Source organism: Pelobates fuscus, chromosome 6 (genome assembly GCF_036172605.1).
Source record: "Pelobates fuscus isolate aPelFus1 chromosome 6, aPelFus1.pri, whole genome shotgun sequence".
Taxonomy (NCBI): Eukaryota; Metazoa; Chordata; class Amphibia; order Anura; family Pelobatidae; genus Pelobates; species Pelobates fuscus.
Genome location: NC_086322.1, coordinates 266,365,410 through 266,382,295, shown reverse-complemented (window position 1 = coordinate 266,382,295; position 16,886 = coordinate 266,365,410). Strand labels below are relative to the sequence as shown.

The 16,886-nt window shown below is 42.7% G+C and overlaps 1 protein-coding gene across 1 annotated transcript in view; it reads left to right on the top strand.

Moving 5' to 3' along the window:
• Nucleotides 1-16,886, top strand: part of LOC134614857 (melanoregulin-like) — a 42,759-nt gene that overhangs the window by 810 nt on the left and 25,063 nt on the right. The window contains exons 2-4 of the mRNA XM_063459093.1: nt 8,830-8,989; nt 9,608-9,698; nt 10,779-10,942. Coding sequence (XP_063315163.1) covers nt 8,830-8,989; nt 9,608-9,698; nt 10,779-10,942 — 415 coding nt within the window. The remainder of the gene's footprint in view (nt 1-8,829; nt 8,990-9,607; nt 9,699-10,778; nt 10,943-16,886) is intronic.

Here is a 16,886-nt window from a genome sequence, read left to right as displayed (position 1 = left end):
GCGGCCCGGCGGGACTTCCTTCTTCTATGAGGAGGAGGGGGAGGAGCGTTGCGGGCCGTGCCGTCGCGCAACGTGATGACGTGCGCAGTGCTGTCAGTCCGCCTTCACGGATCTTCAGCGGAAGGATCCATTTCCGGGCGGTGAGGCACCCAGTGGTCGGACTCGGTGGGCAAGCAAGGCATCATCAAAATGTAAGTAGAAAGTGGTTATTTTATGTCTGGGGCTGAATTAATTAAAGGGGGGCGTGGATTAATTAAAGGGGGGTGGATTAATTAGAGGGAGGGTGGATTAATTAGAGGGGGTGGATTAATTAGAGGGGGGTGGATTAATTAGAGGGGGTGGATTAATTAGAGGGGGTGGATTAATTAAAGGGGGTGGATTAATTAGAGGGAGGGTGGATTAATTAGAGGGGTGGATTAATTAGAGTGGGTGGATTAATTAAAGAGGGGGTGGATTAATTAGAGGGGGTGGATTCATTAAAGGGGGTGGATTAATTAGAGGGGGTGGATTAATTAGAGGGGGTGGATTAATTAGAGGGGGGTGGATTAATTAGAGGGGGTGGATTAATAAGAGGGGGTGGATTAATTAGAGGGGGTGGATTAATTAGAGGGGGTGGATTAATAAGAGGGGGTGGATTAATTAGAGGGGGTGGATTAATTAGAGGGGGTGGATTAATTAGAGGGGGGTGGATTAATTAGAGGGGGTGGATTAATTAGAGGGGGTGGATTAGAGGGGGGTGGATTAATTAGAGGGGGTGGATTAATTAGAGGGGGTGGATTAATTAGAGCGGGTGGATTAATTAGAGGGGGTGGATTAATTAAAGAGGGGTTATGGATTAATTAAAGAGGGGTGTGGTGTAATTAAAGGGGGGTGTGGATTAATTAAAGGGGGTGCAGCACGGGGGAAGTTTATTTAGAGGGGTATGTTTAATTAAAGGGGGGTTGCAGTATTTTATTTATTAAGGGAGGATGTGCACTGCAGATTTTTGTTTTTTATTAAGGGGGTGTGCAGGGTTTTTATTAAGGGTTTGCAGGATTTTTTTTAATTAAGGGGGGTTGTGCAGGTTTTTGTTTTTTTAAGGGGGTGTGCAGCTTTTTTTTTTTATTAAGGGGGGTGTGCAGGGTGTTTATGTGTAGGGAGTGTATGAAATTTATGTGATCGGAATGCAGGGTTTTTATGTGTAGGGAGTGTATGAAATTTATGTGATCGGGGTGCAGGGTTTTTATATGAAGGGCGAAGGGCAGGGGTTTTCTAGAAGGGGCGAGATCAGGGGCTTTGTAGAAAGGGGCAGGGAAGGAGTTTTCTAGAAGTTTCTCACCAGCCCCTTTCTACAAAAGCACTGGTCTTCCCCCTTCTACAAAAATGGCGCATTTATACAAAACCCCTTCCCTGGCCCCCTTCTACAAAACCTCTGCCCTAGCCGCTACATCTTTTGAACCCAAATCCCTTTCCTATGCTATTTCTAAGGATCAGCTCAATAAAGTGGTATGGGTGCCAGGTCCCTCTAGTTTTAACCCTGCAGCTGAGGGTTCACTGAGGGTTAATCCAGCCTCTAGTGGCTGTCTCACTGACAGCCGCTAGAGGCGCTTCCGCAATTCTCACTGTAAAACTCACCGTGAGAAGACGCTGGACGTCCGTAGGAAAGCATTGAGTAATGCTTTCCTATGGGCAGTTTGAATGCACATGCGGCTCTTGCCGCGCATGCGCATTCAGATCTAACGTTGGCAGGGGGAGGAGAGGTCACCAGCGCCGAGGGAGCCCGACGCTGGAGAAAGGTAAGTGGCTGAATGGGTTTTAAAGGGTGACCTCTTCTCCCCCGCCGACGTCAGCTCCCGAGTGGAGCCGAATGCACATGCGCGGCAAGTGCTGCGCGCACATTCAAACAGTCCATAGGAAAGCAAAAAATTGTGGGTGTTTTCTTACATTTTTATTATGGGGGGGGGGGGGGGGTGCAACACTCAGGGTCCGCCCCGGGTGCCAAATGCTCTAGGTACGCCCCTGCTCACATACCTACTTACACAACTCTGTGTTTTGCTAACCATTCTCTCGTAAATACTTATCGTATTCAACCTCTGTATGAGAGTATCTAACGAGGGGATCGTCGTGCTCTTCCAGTGGAACGCCAAGTTTATCTTAGCTACCGTGAGAATGATGAGTAATACTTTGTGGTTGGGGTGGTGTATCAGCCCGGGGATGATATGCAGAAGGTAGCTGGTTGGCTTCTTTGGTATTCTATAGAGTGTGGTATCAGAGATAAATTTCCCCACCCGGTCCCAGGTACCAAAATGTGTGTAGCATAGTGCCTATCTGTGTTTTGCATCTCCAGCATAGTTCTGATGCCTCCTTATAGATTCGCGATAACTTATATGGCACCAGGTACCATCTCATCTTACAGAAGGCTTCCCAGAGGGATAAGCTTCTTGAGGCTCGTTTAGTAATGGACATAGCTTCGTGCCAATGTGCAGCAAAGTGAATTTAAAGCAAATTTCAAACGTAAGTCCAAATTAGTTGAACTGGAAGCCTAGTTGACTTAGAGAAGTTCTCCAGTTTGGCTAATTTGGCCTTAAATTTTAAATTCCCTTTCTTTGAGTTCCCAACAATCTCACATAGCTACCAGTTACTAAAGTGAGGATTCAAAGTGAATTTCAAATTTAAGGCTTGAGATCGAGAATTTGAACTGAAAGCTTAGCCTGTCTATTTCTATCAGCGTGATGATCTAGGATGTTACCGTAGCTACAAATCATGTAGGATTTTCTTCGAACAGGGGTACCCAAAAGGTTGAACTACAACTCCCATGATGCTTTGCATATCTTTGGAATGCCTTTATAATGGCAAAGCATCATGGAAGCCGTAGTTTTAAACCATCTCAGGAATCTACCTTTTGAGCACCCCTGCCTTAGAGTGTGCGCTCCTCTGGTTATGAATATTCTTGGCTGTATGTATTCCAGACTGGCTTTCTGGATGCGTGCTAAAACACACAAGCATTTCATTAGTTTTAAGAACATTTCTGAATTGTAGCAAATTCAAATATGAAAGGAAGAATTTGGCGTAAAATTGCCAGCTGTCCATATAGCCCTGTTTGAACATTAATTTCTCTAAATCAGCCATGTTTTTTACGAAATTTTGCCATTCAGATTTCAATTAGCTATTATTCAGAGTTTAGTGAACAAACCTGTATGTTCCAATCATGAACTGAATTTTATACGGAGGGGATTAAGTAACTGGTGAAATTTGTGGTATGAATATAAGTAATGTAAAAGCTAACATATTTCAGTTGTTAATTATGGAGACTAGGTTTATTTTAAGCTATTTTATTTTCATTTGTCTCTTTTATGCAGTTGTTACAAAGTAGCCACTGTAGGAAAAACTTTATTACGTGTCAGTCTAAGAAAAACATGTTAAAGCTGATCTGTCACTCTTTAAAAAAGAAATGTTTAAATAGGCATTTCCCAAATTTGGGAAGTTTCTCTGAAACCGCTATGTTTACAGCTGCAGGGTTAACCCTAGATGGACCTGGCAACCAAACCACTTCATTGAGCTGAAGAGGTGTGGGTGCCTATAGTGGTCCTTTAAGTAAAGCATAGCACGGACAGAAATCTAATACCAAAACAAATTCACATAAAGAGTTAAATGGTTACTTCAATACTTCTAACATTAAAAATAAATAAAAATGAATAATTCCAATGGAGAGGGAGATGTGGAGTAAGGGGGAGTGAATTTTTATTTTTTTTTTATGTAAGAGAGGGATAGGGAGGCAGGAGGGCTGTAATCAGTGAGTGAGGGGAGACACAGAAGTAGAGAACATCTGTCGCTAGTGTGCACTGACAACAGATATAAAATATACACATAATTGACATTAGACAGCCCAGAACAGAGTTCCTGGCTGCCAAAATTCACGTGTGCCGGGGGTGTAACTAGCCCCTGGCACAAAAGTGTAAATGGCTCTGGATGTGCAGTGTTTCCAACAGCAGTGTTGCACATCCAGATATTTAACTCCATGACCACTTCTAAAAGCGTCAGTGGTTATGGACATTGGGATAACCCTTTAATCTAGGAATTATAATAGCTTGACTCTTACCTTGGTCCTCAAATTTTTCATGTCCGGTACCCAAGCATTTTTCTTTCCCACTATAAGTAGGAATAGTAGGCTAGCCTTTGGGCAGTCTCCCCTTCTCCCTACCTGCTGACATGTGTCACACATCTGGCAGTGTCTAGTGTCCCCAATACCAAACGAAACCTTGGGTCAATCAATGCAGGGTTCGGTGGATCCCAAGATGACCTGCCAATGGAATATCTTGACTGACCCTCAATAACTCTTGAAGGTTTGAGTGGGAGGGTGAAGGGATATGAGTGGCACTACTCCCATTTAAACCATCCAGCCCCCCTGGTCAGTTTCCACCATGGACCGATATCTAACTAGAATCCGTTCCTCTTAAATCTCCCTTCCAAATTCTGATAGTGTATCCCAGGTCAGTGGGGCAGGGATCGTTGGGGGGTCAGGGTCACTGAGTCTCTGAAGTGTGGGGTTGTGGGAGAAGCTTGTGTTTGCAGTCTGGTTGTCACATATGCACTGTAGTAATATTTCTGCAGAGAGGTGCTGTATTACTCTCACTTCCAGGCTGCAGACACTGTGCCCCAATACATGTGCACTGATAGTTTAGTGGTTCCCGGACGGGGGGCAATTTCCCCCCAGGTTGCCCTAAATCCAGGGCCGCCCGCATCCAGCAAAAAAAGAAATCCAAATCCCCTGCCTCTGGCTCTGGCTCTGCCTCTGGCCCTGCCTCTGGCTGTGGCCCTGCCTCTGACTCTGGCCCTGACTCTTACTCTGGCCCTGACTCTTACTCTGGCCCTGACTCTGGCTGTGGCCCTGTCTCTGACTCTGGCTTTGGCTCTGAATCTTACTCTGGCCCTGACTCTGGCCTTGCCTCTGGCTCTGGCCCTGCCTCTGGCTGGGGACTCGGGTTTTTCAACTTACCTCTCTCCCTGCAGCCAGTGGAGTCGGCCGGCCTCTCTTGATGATGTCAGGGAGGGGGGCTTTAGTTTTAGGGTTTTTATCCCCTTCCTCAGCTCCTGTCCCCCCCTCTCAGCTCCTGCCCCCCTCTCAGCTCCTGCCCCCCTCTCAGCTCCTGTCTTCCTCTCTCAGCTCCTGCCCTCCCTCTCAGCTCCTGCCCCCCCCTCAGCTCCTGCCCCCTCTCTCAGCTCCTGCCCCTTCTCTCAGCCCCATGCCCCCCTTACCAGAGCCCCCATAACATCCCCAATTACAACCCATATCACACACACACACACACAAGGCCCTTTTCCCAAATTGTAGCCATCAACCTACTTCAGCCCCTATCCCCCCACTACATTTCCTAACCCTCCGATTACAGCTCATACCCCCCACTACAGCCCTGTCCCCTTACTCAGCCCCTGTCTACTGGCTTTAAAAGTGTAAAGTGCATGTGTGTGTCAGTATGTCTGTGTGTGTCAGTATGTCTGTGTGTGTGTGCCAGTTTGTCTGTGTGTATGTCTGTCTGTCTGTGTGAGTCAGTATGCCTGTAACCGTGTGTGTGTGTGTAAGTGTGTGTGCCTATCAGTGAGTGTGTGTTTGTTAGTGTGTGTCAAATCAGCGAGTGTGTCTGTTTAGGTGACTGCCCCCCCTTTCAATCACATGGGAAATGTGTTTTTACTCTCCTCTTGCAATGGACCACTTGACTCGATTTGCCCCCCAGGCCTAAGGCTGCCAGCCCTCCCCTGTTCCCAAACCAGTCTTCAAGGCTCCACTACCAGTCCAGGACTTGTGTATTAACCAGTTGTGTCTAAGGTGTTTTTGGTCTAGGTCTGGTCCTCCCATGTGGACAATTGCTGCAGACGTAACCTATTTAATTCCACCGACAGAGGCCCTACTTTTTAACCTGAGCAGCAGGTGTTGGAAGTACTGAAGGGCTGGTATGGGCACTCCCTGAAATGGGGGTGACATCTTTGGGTCCTTCTGGTATCCTGATGTGCATAAGCCCAAGATGGGGCTGCCTGTCTCTGACCCAGTCTCGCATTTTGGGTGTCACATAGTCATAAAACTGTTCTAGGAGGATGAGCTGTACCGCACCTGCCAGTGAGGTGGCTTTGCACCCTTGCATCCAATTGTCCAGTACAGCTCTATATGCTTCCTCTCAATTTTCTTGAAAGGATCAAGACTCAATTTGCTGGGTCTACCTCCTGTAGGGCCAACCCAGACCTGCAGATGAGGAATTGCTGGCCTGGTCACTGTTCATGAGTTAAGAGATCAAAGTGGCATTGAATTTGTGGCTGGTCACCTATAGTTGAGCTGGTAGGAGACCCTTCAAAATACTTCTCTTCAGCAGCTGATAGTGCTGCTCTATTGGCGATGCTCCGACTGCACTCTGTCAAGGAGGGAGTCGATCCCTTCCCTGCCACCAAATGTAACGGAATTCGGGTATTCAGTACAAGTACCTCTGCTAGGTTCCCTCCTTACAACAGCAGATTACAGTTCAGTGAATATAGCCACCTAAACACTTGAAAACAAGTATACTTTATTGAACAAAATCACATATATTTATACCAAACCAATGTATATTGAACCAACAGGGGGTGATTAGGTGAACAAAAGGTAATCCCTCCCACGTGCCGTCCAGTCTTGGGCCAAGGTGATCAGTTCCTGAGGTAATGAGATTTCACACCCAGCGAGATCTTGGATTCCTGTTGTCTGGATGTCTGGGGCTCCTGCTCCCCCTTAGTTCACCGTACAGCTCACCCTCCCAGCTACCCCCAGCCAAAATAGTGCCATGCTAGTCCACATGGTGTCTGATCGCCACCCAAATGAAGGTTTAGTCTGACATAGTGACGAAGTTCTGATCTGAAGAACAGTAACAGGCAGCCGACTTCAATTCAACGCTTTATTAGAGAAATTCTGCTACTGGGTGACTGGTAGTGTGGGCACTCTGCTTGGCCATGTCTGCTAGGGTCAGGGGGGGCACCATAAGTCTTTTACAGTCATATTTACAGTCATTTATAACAACATGAATTTTAAATACTTTAGGGCGGCAGCTAGCTATAGTTCATATCGCTTTAACCCATCTCTTCCCAGGCCTCAGCTGTTTTTCCTTCTCTTTCTTTTTTTCTTTCTATTTTTTCTATTCCCATCATTTATTGTGTGTGTGATAGGGGTAGGGAATTTGATGCTTACAGAAGGAAGAGACTGAAGGAGAGAGACAATGAATATGCTTCGCCCTTTGTTCTCCAGGCTCAATCACCCTCTGCAAAAGTGAATGTGTTTAATTAAATATCAGTTTTAGAAGCAAACTGAGCATGTGTTATGCTTATACTTTTTCTGGTCATATTTCACAAATGAGCCTGGACTTAAAAATGCCCAGTAGCACAAACAACACTGTGTCCTGGCTGCAGGATCCCAACAGTTCTGACTTTAGGATCCGGTCCTGCTGTCCCAATTTAGTTCCGTGGTGTCCCAATGCAGTTCTGTCCGGGGCAGCACAGCACAATTGCATCATTAGATGTGCTGTGAACGGGCACTAGCTCCCTGCAGATAGTGCTTTAGCAGTGCTCATTACAATGTCCTGTAGGTTAGGGTATGACTTTCGATAAGTATTCTGGGAAAATTTGTCTTGACAAAGGTGGGGGAGTTTGCCTTAAGCTCTGCCCTTTGTCAAGTTTTGTCAAGCAGAGGAAAATACATGAGGAATACATAAGGAAAGGTAGCCCCTAACCCCTCTCCCCCTTTCCCCTTACTATTTTAAGAAACATAAAAAATAACAGATTAAGAGATGGAGAAACAAGGAGAATTGATTGGATTGAGCAAAAGTAAGTGTGAGGCGAAAGAACCACTTTACGTTTCCTTGGATTGTAGACATCACTCTATGCATGCAGGAAGAGGTTGATCCTTCTGAGAAACACGTGGGACCAACTGTGTAGTGCCAGAAAGTAAAAGGAATAATCCTGTCTCTAGGGAAAGGATGACTTGTGTGCAGCAGACAGTGTAGACTGGTACTGTTCTTCCAAACCTAAAGACTTAGAGTAAAGTCAAGTTGCAGGAATGATCTCGAGAAATACTTTAAAATGTAGTGCTTAGTCTGTTTTATGAAAATCCAGCCTTGACAACGGAACACAACCACATTTCGAAGTCTATCTCACTTCCCCTGCAAAATTGGATTGTATTTACCTTGCAAGACCAAACTAAGGCCTCAAATTAATTATTTTGCACAAGCTTTTAAAAAGACCACAATCTGTTAAAAAAAAAAAAAAATACACCTTTCAAATGATTCATCTCAAAAATCCACATAGGCTTTAAAGATGACGTCTGTATATAATTTATTTGAAAATAATTTTTCTTAACAGATTTTGATCATTTGAGACATTTATCCAAAATAATTAAATTGAGGCCAAGTGGGTTGAATGTGAGATTGAAGTTGACTTGTCATCCAGAAAACATATGGCTATCTTCAGCTAGTAATACATATAATTTAGATTGTTTCTGTCAATCCTTCCCAACACTTCCTAATACAGCTTGTGGTATCATCACTGGTCTGTATGCCTGGGTAGCAAATGAAAAACTATATATTGATACATTATCTCTCGATTTGCCTAACACAATATATATACAAAATGATGACACGATTAAAATACGATTTTAAAGTTGTTGTTACGTACATTATAGGCAAAACACAAAATACATTTTGAGAGTTCCCTGAGGGGCTCTGAGTCAAATAAATAACAATATTGGTTAAAAAACACTGTTTGTGTGTTTTGTAGATGACATTTATATATTTCCAGAATATGCTTTTTTTCAACTAACACTTAAAAATTCCCTTCTTGTAGTGATACCTTGCTCTACTTTGATCGAGAGGTGAAGAGGAGACGAGCAGAGGAGGCGAACCTATGGAATGAACCCCAGGATGTGTCTCACACTGAGCGTGACGATGACCGGGAATTATATAACCTTCTACAGAAGCGAGCGCGAACACGCCGAGGGTCAGAGGTCAGTCCGTGAGCAAATGTTAGCTCTCTACAACCAATCTATTCATGATGCTCAATTCCCTAGGATCCAATGCTGTTTAAATTGGCACAGCAGCAAAGTTATGCCAAAAATGCCATTTATTAAGTGACGTAACTTTGCCGCAATGCCAATATGTAAAGGATTTAGACCAGAGTGCAAGTGGGCCATAGGAAACCATAGAAACCACAATTTTATTTGCTAATCAAAAATGGCATTGCAATTTCATGTACTAAAAAAACTGCCATAAATTCTGCAACAATTTTTGTATAATTTTTTTTTTGTTTTGTTATAATTCACTTTCTTACACGAGTTATTTTCCAAGCGTCATGCAAAGCCTGCGCTTACGTTTGGAAAATAGATCTAATGGCTGAACTCAGGCTCAGAAGATCTTAAATATGACTTCCATCTTTAAACGGAATCTTCCATCTTCCAAGCGTAACTGATTTTAGCAGCACCATCCATTGCTTTTTTATGCCGCTTAGCGTATCATCATGACAGTGTTTTTTGCAGGTTAAGCTTGATTTACTACTTTTTATGCCCCATTTGCCACCTGTAGGCAGCCTCCAAATTGTTTAATTTAAAATTTTTGTTTTATGAAAGGGATATCGACGGCTGAGTTTTGATATCAGTGCTCACAGACAGGTTCGAAAAGATGTGAAGGACCGATGGCGGGTGCTGCTTGAAGATATGGGTGAGTAAAATGGTGCATTTGATTCTGCTCTCAATGTGACACTCTAAGACATGTGATTCTACTCTGGTTGTCAAGGTACGAGAAACATTCTCGCCCTGTTATCAAGCATTTTTCATAGACAATTCAATCTACACCCAGGGGTGTTTCTTTTACCAAGGCCAAATGAAGGGATGATTTCCCAAGAACAAAAACCTTTAATGTCAGTATATCAATACAGTATGTCATTTTGTGTGTATCTGTCTGTATATATGTCGGTGTTTATGCATTAATTGCACAACTGATTGTGATATTTATCAATGCTAAACTTACTGTGGTATTTTTTAATTGGCAACTGACTTGGCATATGTTTAATGGGCAAACTGTGGCATATTTTTAATTGGCAAACTGACTGTGGCGTGTTCTGTGGGGAAAAGTAACAGTGTTCTGTGTATGCACTTTATTACTCCTATTTTTTATATATATTTTTGCTTGTTGAAGGTTACGGAATTCTGGGAAGAGCTCTGGGTGAGAAAAGGTTGAGGAGCACAGGCATAATTTCTAAATTATCATTAGTAAGGAACCCAATATTTCTCAGAACAGCCGCTCCCCTAGCCACACCCCACTCACACATCTAAAATTAAAGTGTCCATCTTTGTCCATTTGAAATGTTGAGAGGTATGGCAGATTGCTTGCTAGTAAAGTCTTTTAGTTGGAATATCTTTTTAGACAAGATGCTGGTGACTTGTAATTGCCTCCCATTACCTGTCTCGTTAATTTTAATTATTGCTTCATTTCTATCTTTTGTTTCTGCCATATTCCCATCTGCCACTCACACTTCATATTTTCCACACTCACTCAATATTCTGTTTACTTGACATTCTCCTGTCTTCTCATCCTGGCCATTTGATAAGTTCTGTGTTTCTTAGTTCGTTTTTATCTTGCCCTATTTTGTTATTTTGCTAGCCTGTCACCTCTTTGTGTGTGCCCTTAATTTGCTTCTTACTTCCGCTCACCTTGTATTTGCTACCCCCTATTTGTTTCTCGCACGATTCTCTTTATCCTCATTTCTTCCATTTTAAACATCTCACTCTCCTACCTCAGGATTCCACAAGGAGGCAGACTCGCTCCTCACCGTCACCTCTAACACCTCTTATAAAAGTCTTCGAAACCCTACAGAAGCTCGACGTCTACTCACCATGCTGGCAGAAGAGAGCAGTATCTTCGAACATCAGCATATTCCAGCAGAAAGATACCTCTTTGTACTGGTAGGTCCCCCCATCTCATTCATCATATCAGATATGTGCATCAACATCTATGTAAAGAGTTACCTCGACCAACAACCATTTCAACCGCAAACAACTATTTATTGGCTCAATCAATAGCTAAATGTCCAACTGACCTATTATCATATACAGTATCGGAACATTCAGTGAATCTATTCAATAAAATGAGAATTATGGTGATGAAGAAAGAGTTTTCCAGCTTGGCTATTTTGTCCTTTGAGGACAACTGTCGCTTCAAAACAATTTTTAATATAATAATCCTTTCATCAAGTTTTGAAATGTTAAATGATGGTGCAATTTCCAGTTTATAAAAACAAACAAATAAAACGTGGCGCATTGTAGTTTGCCTCGCAGTGTGCGCGGGTGGCTGAGCGTTGTGCGTGTGTGGTGGACGATGACTGAGTATTGTGTGTGGAGTTGTTGGCTGAGTGCTGGTTGTTGGAGGAGGTTAAGTGTTGTGTGTGGGGAGGTTGGCTGGGTGTTGCATGTGAGGAAGCTCAGTGTTGTGTGGGGGTTTGGCTGTGTTTGGGGTGTGTTTGGGGTGGTCGTGCTGCCATTGGACACCTGTCTCCAGCATGCAGATGTCCTATATGCATAGAACTGAAATTAGCCCTGGGCTGGCTTATGATGCCCCAATGACTCTGCCAGGCGTGTCGTTACACCTCCAGCAGCTAACAGGTTAAATCTTTTACTGTATTTGCAGCGTTTCATACCAAAACACTGCACTTACAAACTTCAGGCACCATGACCACTTCAAATCACTAAGGTGGCCATGGTGCTTGGAATAAATCCTTAAGTGTTCTGTTGGGGATTAGCTGAGTGTTGGGTGTGGGCAATTTTAGTCAGATTTTAATCGAAAAACTACACTAAAACTAAAACAATTCAGATGACTAAAATACGACTAAAACTAAAATGGCTTTTTAGTCAAAAGACTATGACTAAAACGAAATTGAAATTTGCTGCCAAAATTAATACTGCTGCTACGATAAGGCTTTGTACAGAGATATGTCAACTCATGTTAAAAAAATAAAATAAAGTTAAGAAAGAAACAACGAAAAGTGGGAGGAAAAACAATGCCCCTAAGTAAAACCTATGAGGGTAAACATGGTATAATCAAAATCAAGGAATAGGCAGAAACCTGTAATGATGGAACAGGGTAATAGATATTGGGTAATTAAATAACATGAAAATCCTTGTGTTCGAATGTGAATGCAACATTAGTCTGGGATTGCACTAGGTACAGTGTTTAGACATTATGTATGTCTTGAGGCACAATTCACTTTGAGACTTAGAGTGCAGAGATACCACAACATAGTGGAACATGGTAGCGAAAAGTCACCAATTAGGGAAAGAGTCTTAATTAACCATGTAAAAGAAAGCAAAACTCTGCAAAGGGCTTTGCAAAGATTCAGCCGTATAGCCGATATCCGCAACAAAATGGCACGTCATAAACATATAGTCGACTTTTTCAGAATACACCCAGGCTAGGAAAACTTTCACAGTGAGGCAGTAGATATAGTGCGGCAAAGTGAGTCCAGTTGTGCCCCTCAAGACGGTGTCTCCAGCTCCAAGCCTTAGTGAGAACCATGGCACATTGTCCACTGACCCTTCCATTCCAGGGGCTTAGGTCGACATCCTGGGTCAGTTGTTGACATCGGAAACCCTCCCTAGTTTGTGGACAGTATCCAGGGTTAAGACCCTTCTGGGATCCCAGCCCAGATACTGAGGAATGGCCTGTGACATCACTAGGATCTGATTGTACATCAGGAGGGCTAGATTGTCACTAACGAGCATTAAGGCAAAACCAAAATTGTGTACAACTGTTATCAAATGTTGCAAAAAAGACATCTTCCCATCTCTGCAGTGATTTCCTTACCTGCTCTTGTGATTTTGAATGATCTGCCACCATCTTAGAGTGGGTGCTCTATCACACAGCTGCAAACTGAGGCGTATGTATATGCCCAGGAGTAAGGTAAATATGAAATATCGATACTGGTGGGGAACGGAATAACCCTGCCCAGTCGGTAGATTGCCCCCCCCCACCACCATCCATTTTTATGTTCCCCTGCCTTTCATGTCTCCCCCGCCCCACCCTTTTTCTATGTCATGGATGTATTTGTATGCAGTGTTTTGAATACATTGTGTGTGTGTGTGTGTGTGTGTGTGTGTTTGTAGTGGATGCAGTGTCTGTGTTTGTGTAGTGTAACTAGTGTCTGTGTAGTGGATGTAGTGGATGTGCATGTACTAGTGTCTGTGTAGTGCATGTAGTGTTGGATAAGTGCTGGGGGGGTGAGCCATTTAAATTAAATTGGGCTTAACCCCCTTCCTGCCTCTTACCTGGGCCTGGAAGTGGAGGGACAGTGTGTAGGAGGGTGACAGTAGAGGGGGGCAGTATGTAGGAAAGTGACAGTATGGGGTGCAGTGTGTAGGAAGGTGACAGTGTGGGGGGGCAGTGTGAAGGAAGGTGACAGTGTGGGGGGCAGCGTGTAGGAAGGTGACAGTGTGGGGGGCAGAGTGTGGGGATGACGGTGTGGATAGGCAGACTAACAGACAACATGCCCTCACTGATACACACTCACTGACAGTCATTGTCTCACTCACTGTTTAACTAACACACATGTTCACTGACATGAACACGCTCTCAGAGACACATGCACTCACTGGCATACACACACTGACTAAAAGACACACACACCTTTACTGACAGACACACACCTACTGGAAGATACACACTGACAGTCACACACACATTCAATGACAAACACACAGACGTCACTGACAGACACAGACTCTCACTGATCTGACAGACACAGATACACTCACTGACACACACTCACAGACAGACACACAAACACTCAATGACAAACACACACTCTCACTGATGTGACAGACACTCACAGGCAGACACATACAAATTCACTGACAGACACTCACACAGTCACTGGCAGACACACACACACATTCTCTCTCACACACTCACAAATTACTAATATTATTATTTTAATTTCTCCACCCAGCCTCTCTACCTTTGGGAGTGCTAGAGTGGATCTGTACCTGAGGTCCAGTGGGGCTGCTGTGAAGCGGGCGGCTGTGAGCCCATCAGAGGAGGCGAGGGAGCTGTAATCCTCCTGCTCTGCTCTCTCGCTGGATGTCTACCAATGCAGGGAGCCAGAATATGAAGTCATATTCCGGCTCACGGCATCAGTAGATGGCTCCCAAGGGAGCAGCGCAGGAGGATTACAGCTCCCTCGCTGCCTCTGATGTGCTGACAGCCGCCCGCCTTGGGGGTCCATAAAATGCTTCCTCCAAAACAGGAGGAAGCACTGGGGACGTCCATGCAGGCACTTTGGGATAGAGCCAGGGCCGGCCTTGGCCTTTAGGTGAAAAAACAGTAGTATACCAACTAGACTTAATTAATCAATCTGCTAAATTGAAGGGGTTCCAGGTGAACCTCACTAACACCCAAAGTGATAAACCAGAGAAAAAAAGTGGAAAACACCTTCAAAGGAGCATGTAATCAATACAACCTGGAGAATATATCCAGAATATGAATATTCAATATGGGAATATAGTACAATCTGAAATAATAAAAATATATATCATAGCGTAATATAGTTAAATAAAATAGTAGGAGTATAGAGCTAAATATTAAACTCACAAACGAAAATGCAAATCAGGCCTCTCACCCCCCTGGGGTATGTAAGTATATGTCTTGATAGTAGATCAATAACGAAGTATGTCTTAAAGAAATGGATAAAAAGAGCCATACATGGTGAAGTATGTATAAAATAGTACAAAAAATATTTATTGGGAGCACTTACAGACGTAAAATGGTAGTGGGCATATCTCCACTCTCAGTGGAACTGGATGGCAGTGTAGAAATAGGCAGCACAAATCCAATTCAAAGTGGTAGAGAGCAGGAACAATAAATCAGCATACACATAAAAAAAATAAAATATATATAAATAAAATAGCAAGCAGTAAAGTCCGATATCCAACGCGTTTCGTCCAGGTAAATAAAGGACTTCTTCAGGGATATGTAAAGCATCATCTGTGGAGGAGCTTCTTATACCCATCGCAATCTTCTTTCATGCCGTTCACCGGCAGCGTGCGTTCCAGGCTGGAACGCAAGAGAGAACTTCCTGTTTCGTCCGTCTTTCAGAATGCGCATGCGTGAAAGGACAAAGTTCTATGCACTCGAGAGTCGAGCGCGTTAGTGCGCATGCGTAAGGTCTGTATAAAGAAAAAGAGTGTACACAACGGGTGAACATGTCGCCATATGGATAAATACCAAGATTCACATATTATAAAAAAGACCTATTAGAGCAAAAGACAACTTTAATAAGAATAAAGAAGTATATATGAAGCCAATAGCAAACAAATATGGCTCTAAATCGTAACCAGAATAGATGAATACATATTTGAAGGCAAAGACATTATTTCAAAGCTGTATTGAAACTAGGGTATTATATAAAGCATACCTAGAGAGATGAAAAATAAAATATAGAAACAAAATATGGAAATAAAATACAACAAAAAATGTATAATAATACTATCAAAAATGATAGCAACAAAACCAAATATAAATATAGTGATATACTCAAATACATAGTATATATTGATGAGAGAAAAAAGAAAAATTACCATATCTAAAGAATAATGAAAAATTCTAATAAAATATTCTTATGGGATGTTAAATAAGGCCCTGCAGATCTATTTCGGCATTAAGACCACAATGTAATGTTCTTAAGGTGTATATCCAAAAAGCTTCTTGGCGAATTAGTTCTTGGAGTTTATCTCCTCCCCTACATCCTAGGGTGACATGTTCTATGCCAAAGGCTTGAAAACTTTCCCACCTAAAAAGTGGACACGTACTACAATGTTTCGGAACACTATGATCGAGTTTACCCTTTTTGATGTTATTAAAGTGTTCTAAAAGTCTGATGTGGAGTTTTCTGGTGGTGCGGCCCACATATTGTGCTCCGCACCCACATTGGAGTAAATAAATCACAAAGGTGGTTGAACATTGAATGTGTTTCTTAATAAGATATGTTTTAGTAGTTTGAGTACTTGTAAAATTAATAATTTTTCTCTTTTGGTATTTGCATGTGGAACAATGTCCACAGCTATAAAAGCCCTTCACAGGTTGCAAAAAAGAGCCAGCTGAGGATGCAGGATATGCGGGAAGGAGACTAGGGGCCAGCTTATTTTTCAGATTAGCTGCTCGTTTGTATATAATGGTAGGTCTCTTAGGAATAATATCTCTCAATATATTGTCCTTTTGTAAAATATACCAATATTTATTTAAGATTTTCTTAATATGTTTGGCTTGTGAGTTGTATTGAGTTATAAATGCAAACTGAAAGTTCTTCTTTTGAGTATCTAAATTCCTATTATTTTGTTTCTTGGATCGATGTTGTAAAAATTGTGATCTGTCAGTATCCAATATATTTTGTGTATCTAGGTCAATTTGATCCTGATTATAGCCCTTTTCTAAGTATCTCTTTTTAACTAACTGAGCTTGTTGTAAAAATATATTATCGTCTGAGCAGTTTCTCCTAAGGCGGATAAGCTGACTTCTAGGTACATTGGAAAGCCAAGGGGGATAATGAGCACTAGATAAATCTATGGCGGTGTTACAATCAGTGGGTTTGAAAAAATGTCTTAGTCTTCAATTGATTATGTTCTATGTAAATAGTGAGATCCAAAAAGTCCAAAGAAGTTGGACTCATACTATATGTAAATTTGAGGTTATAATCATTAGAGTTAATGTATTCAAAAAAGAGTTTTAAACTGTCGGCAGAGCCCTCCCATACAAGTAGGACGTCATCTATGTAGCGTCGCCATAGGACCAAACTGCCCCCTGAATGTGCTCCCAGTGAAACATGGTTTTGTTCCCAATGGGCAACATACATGTTAGCAAAAC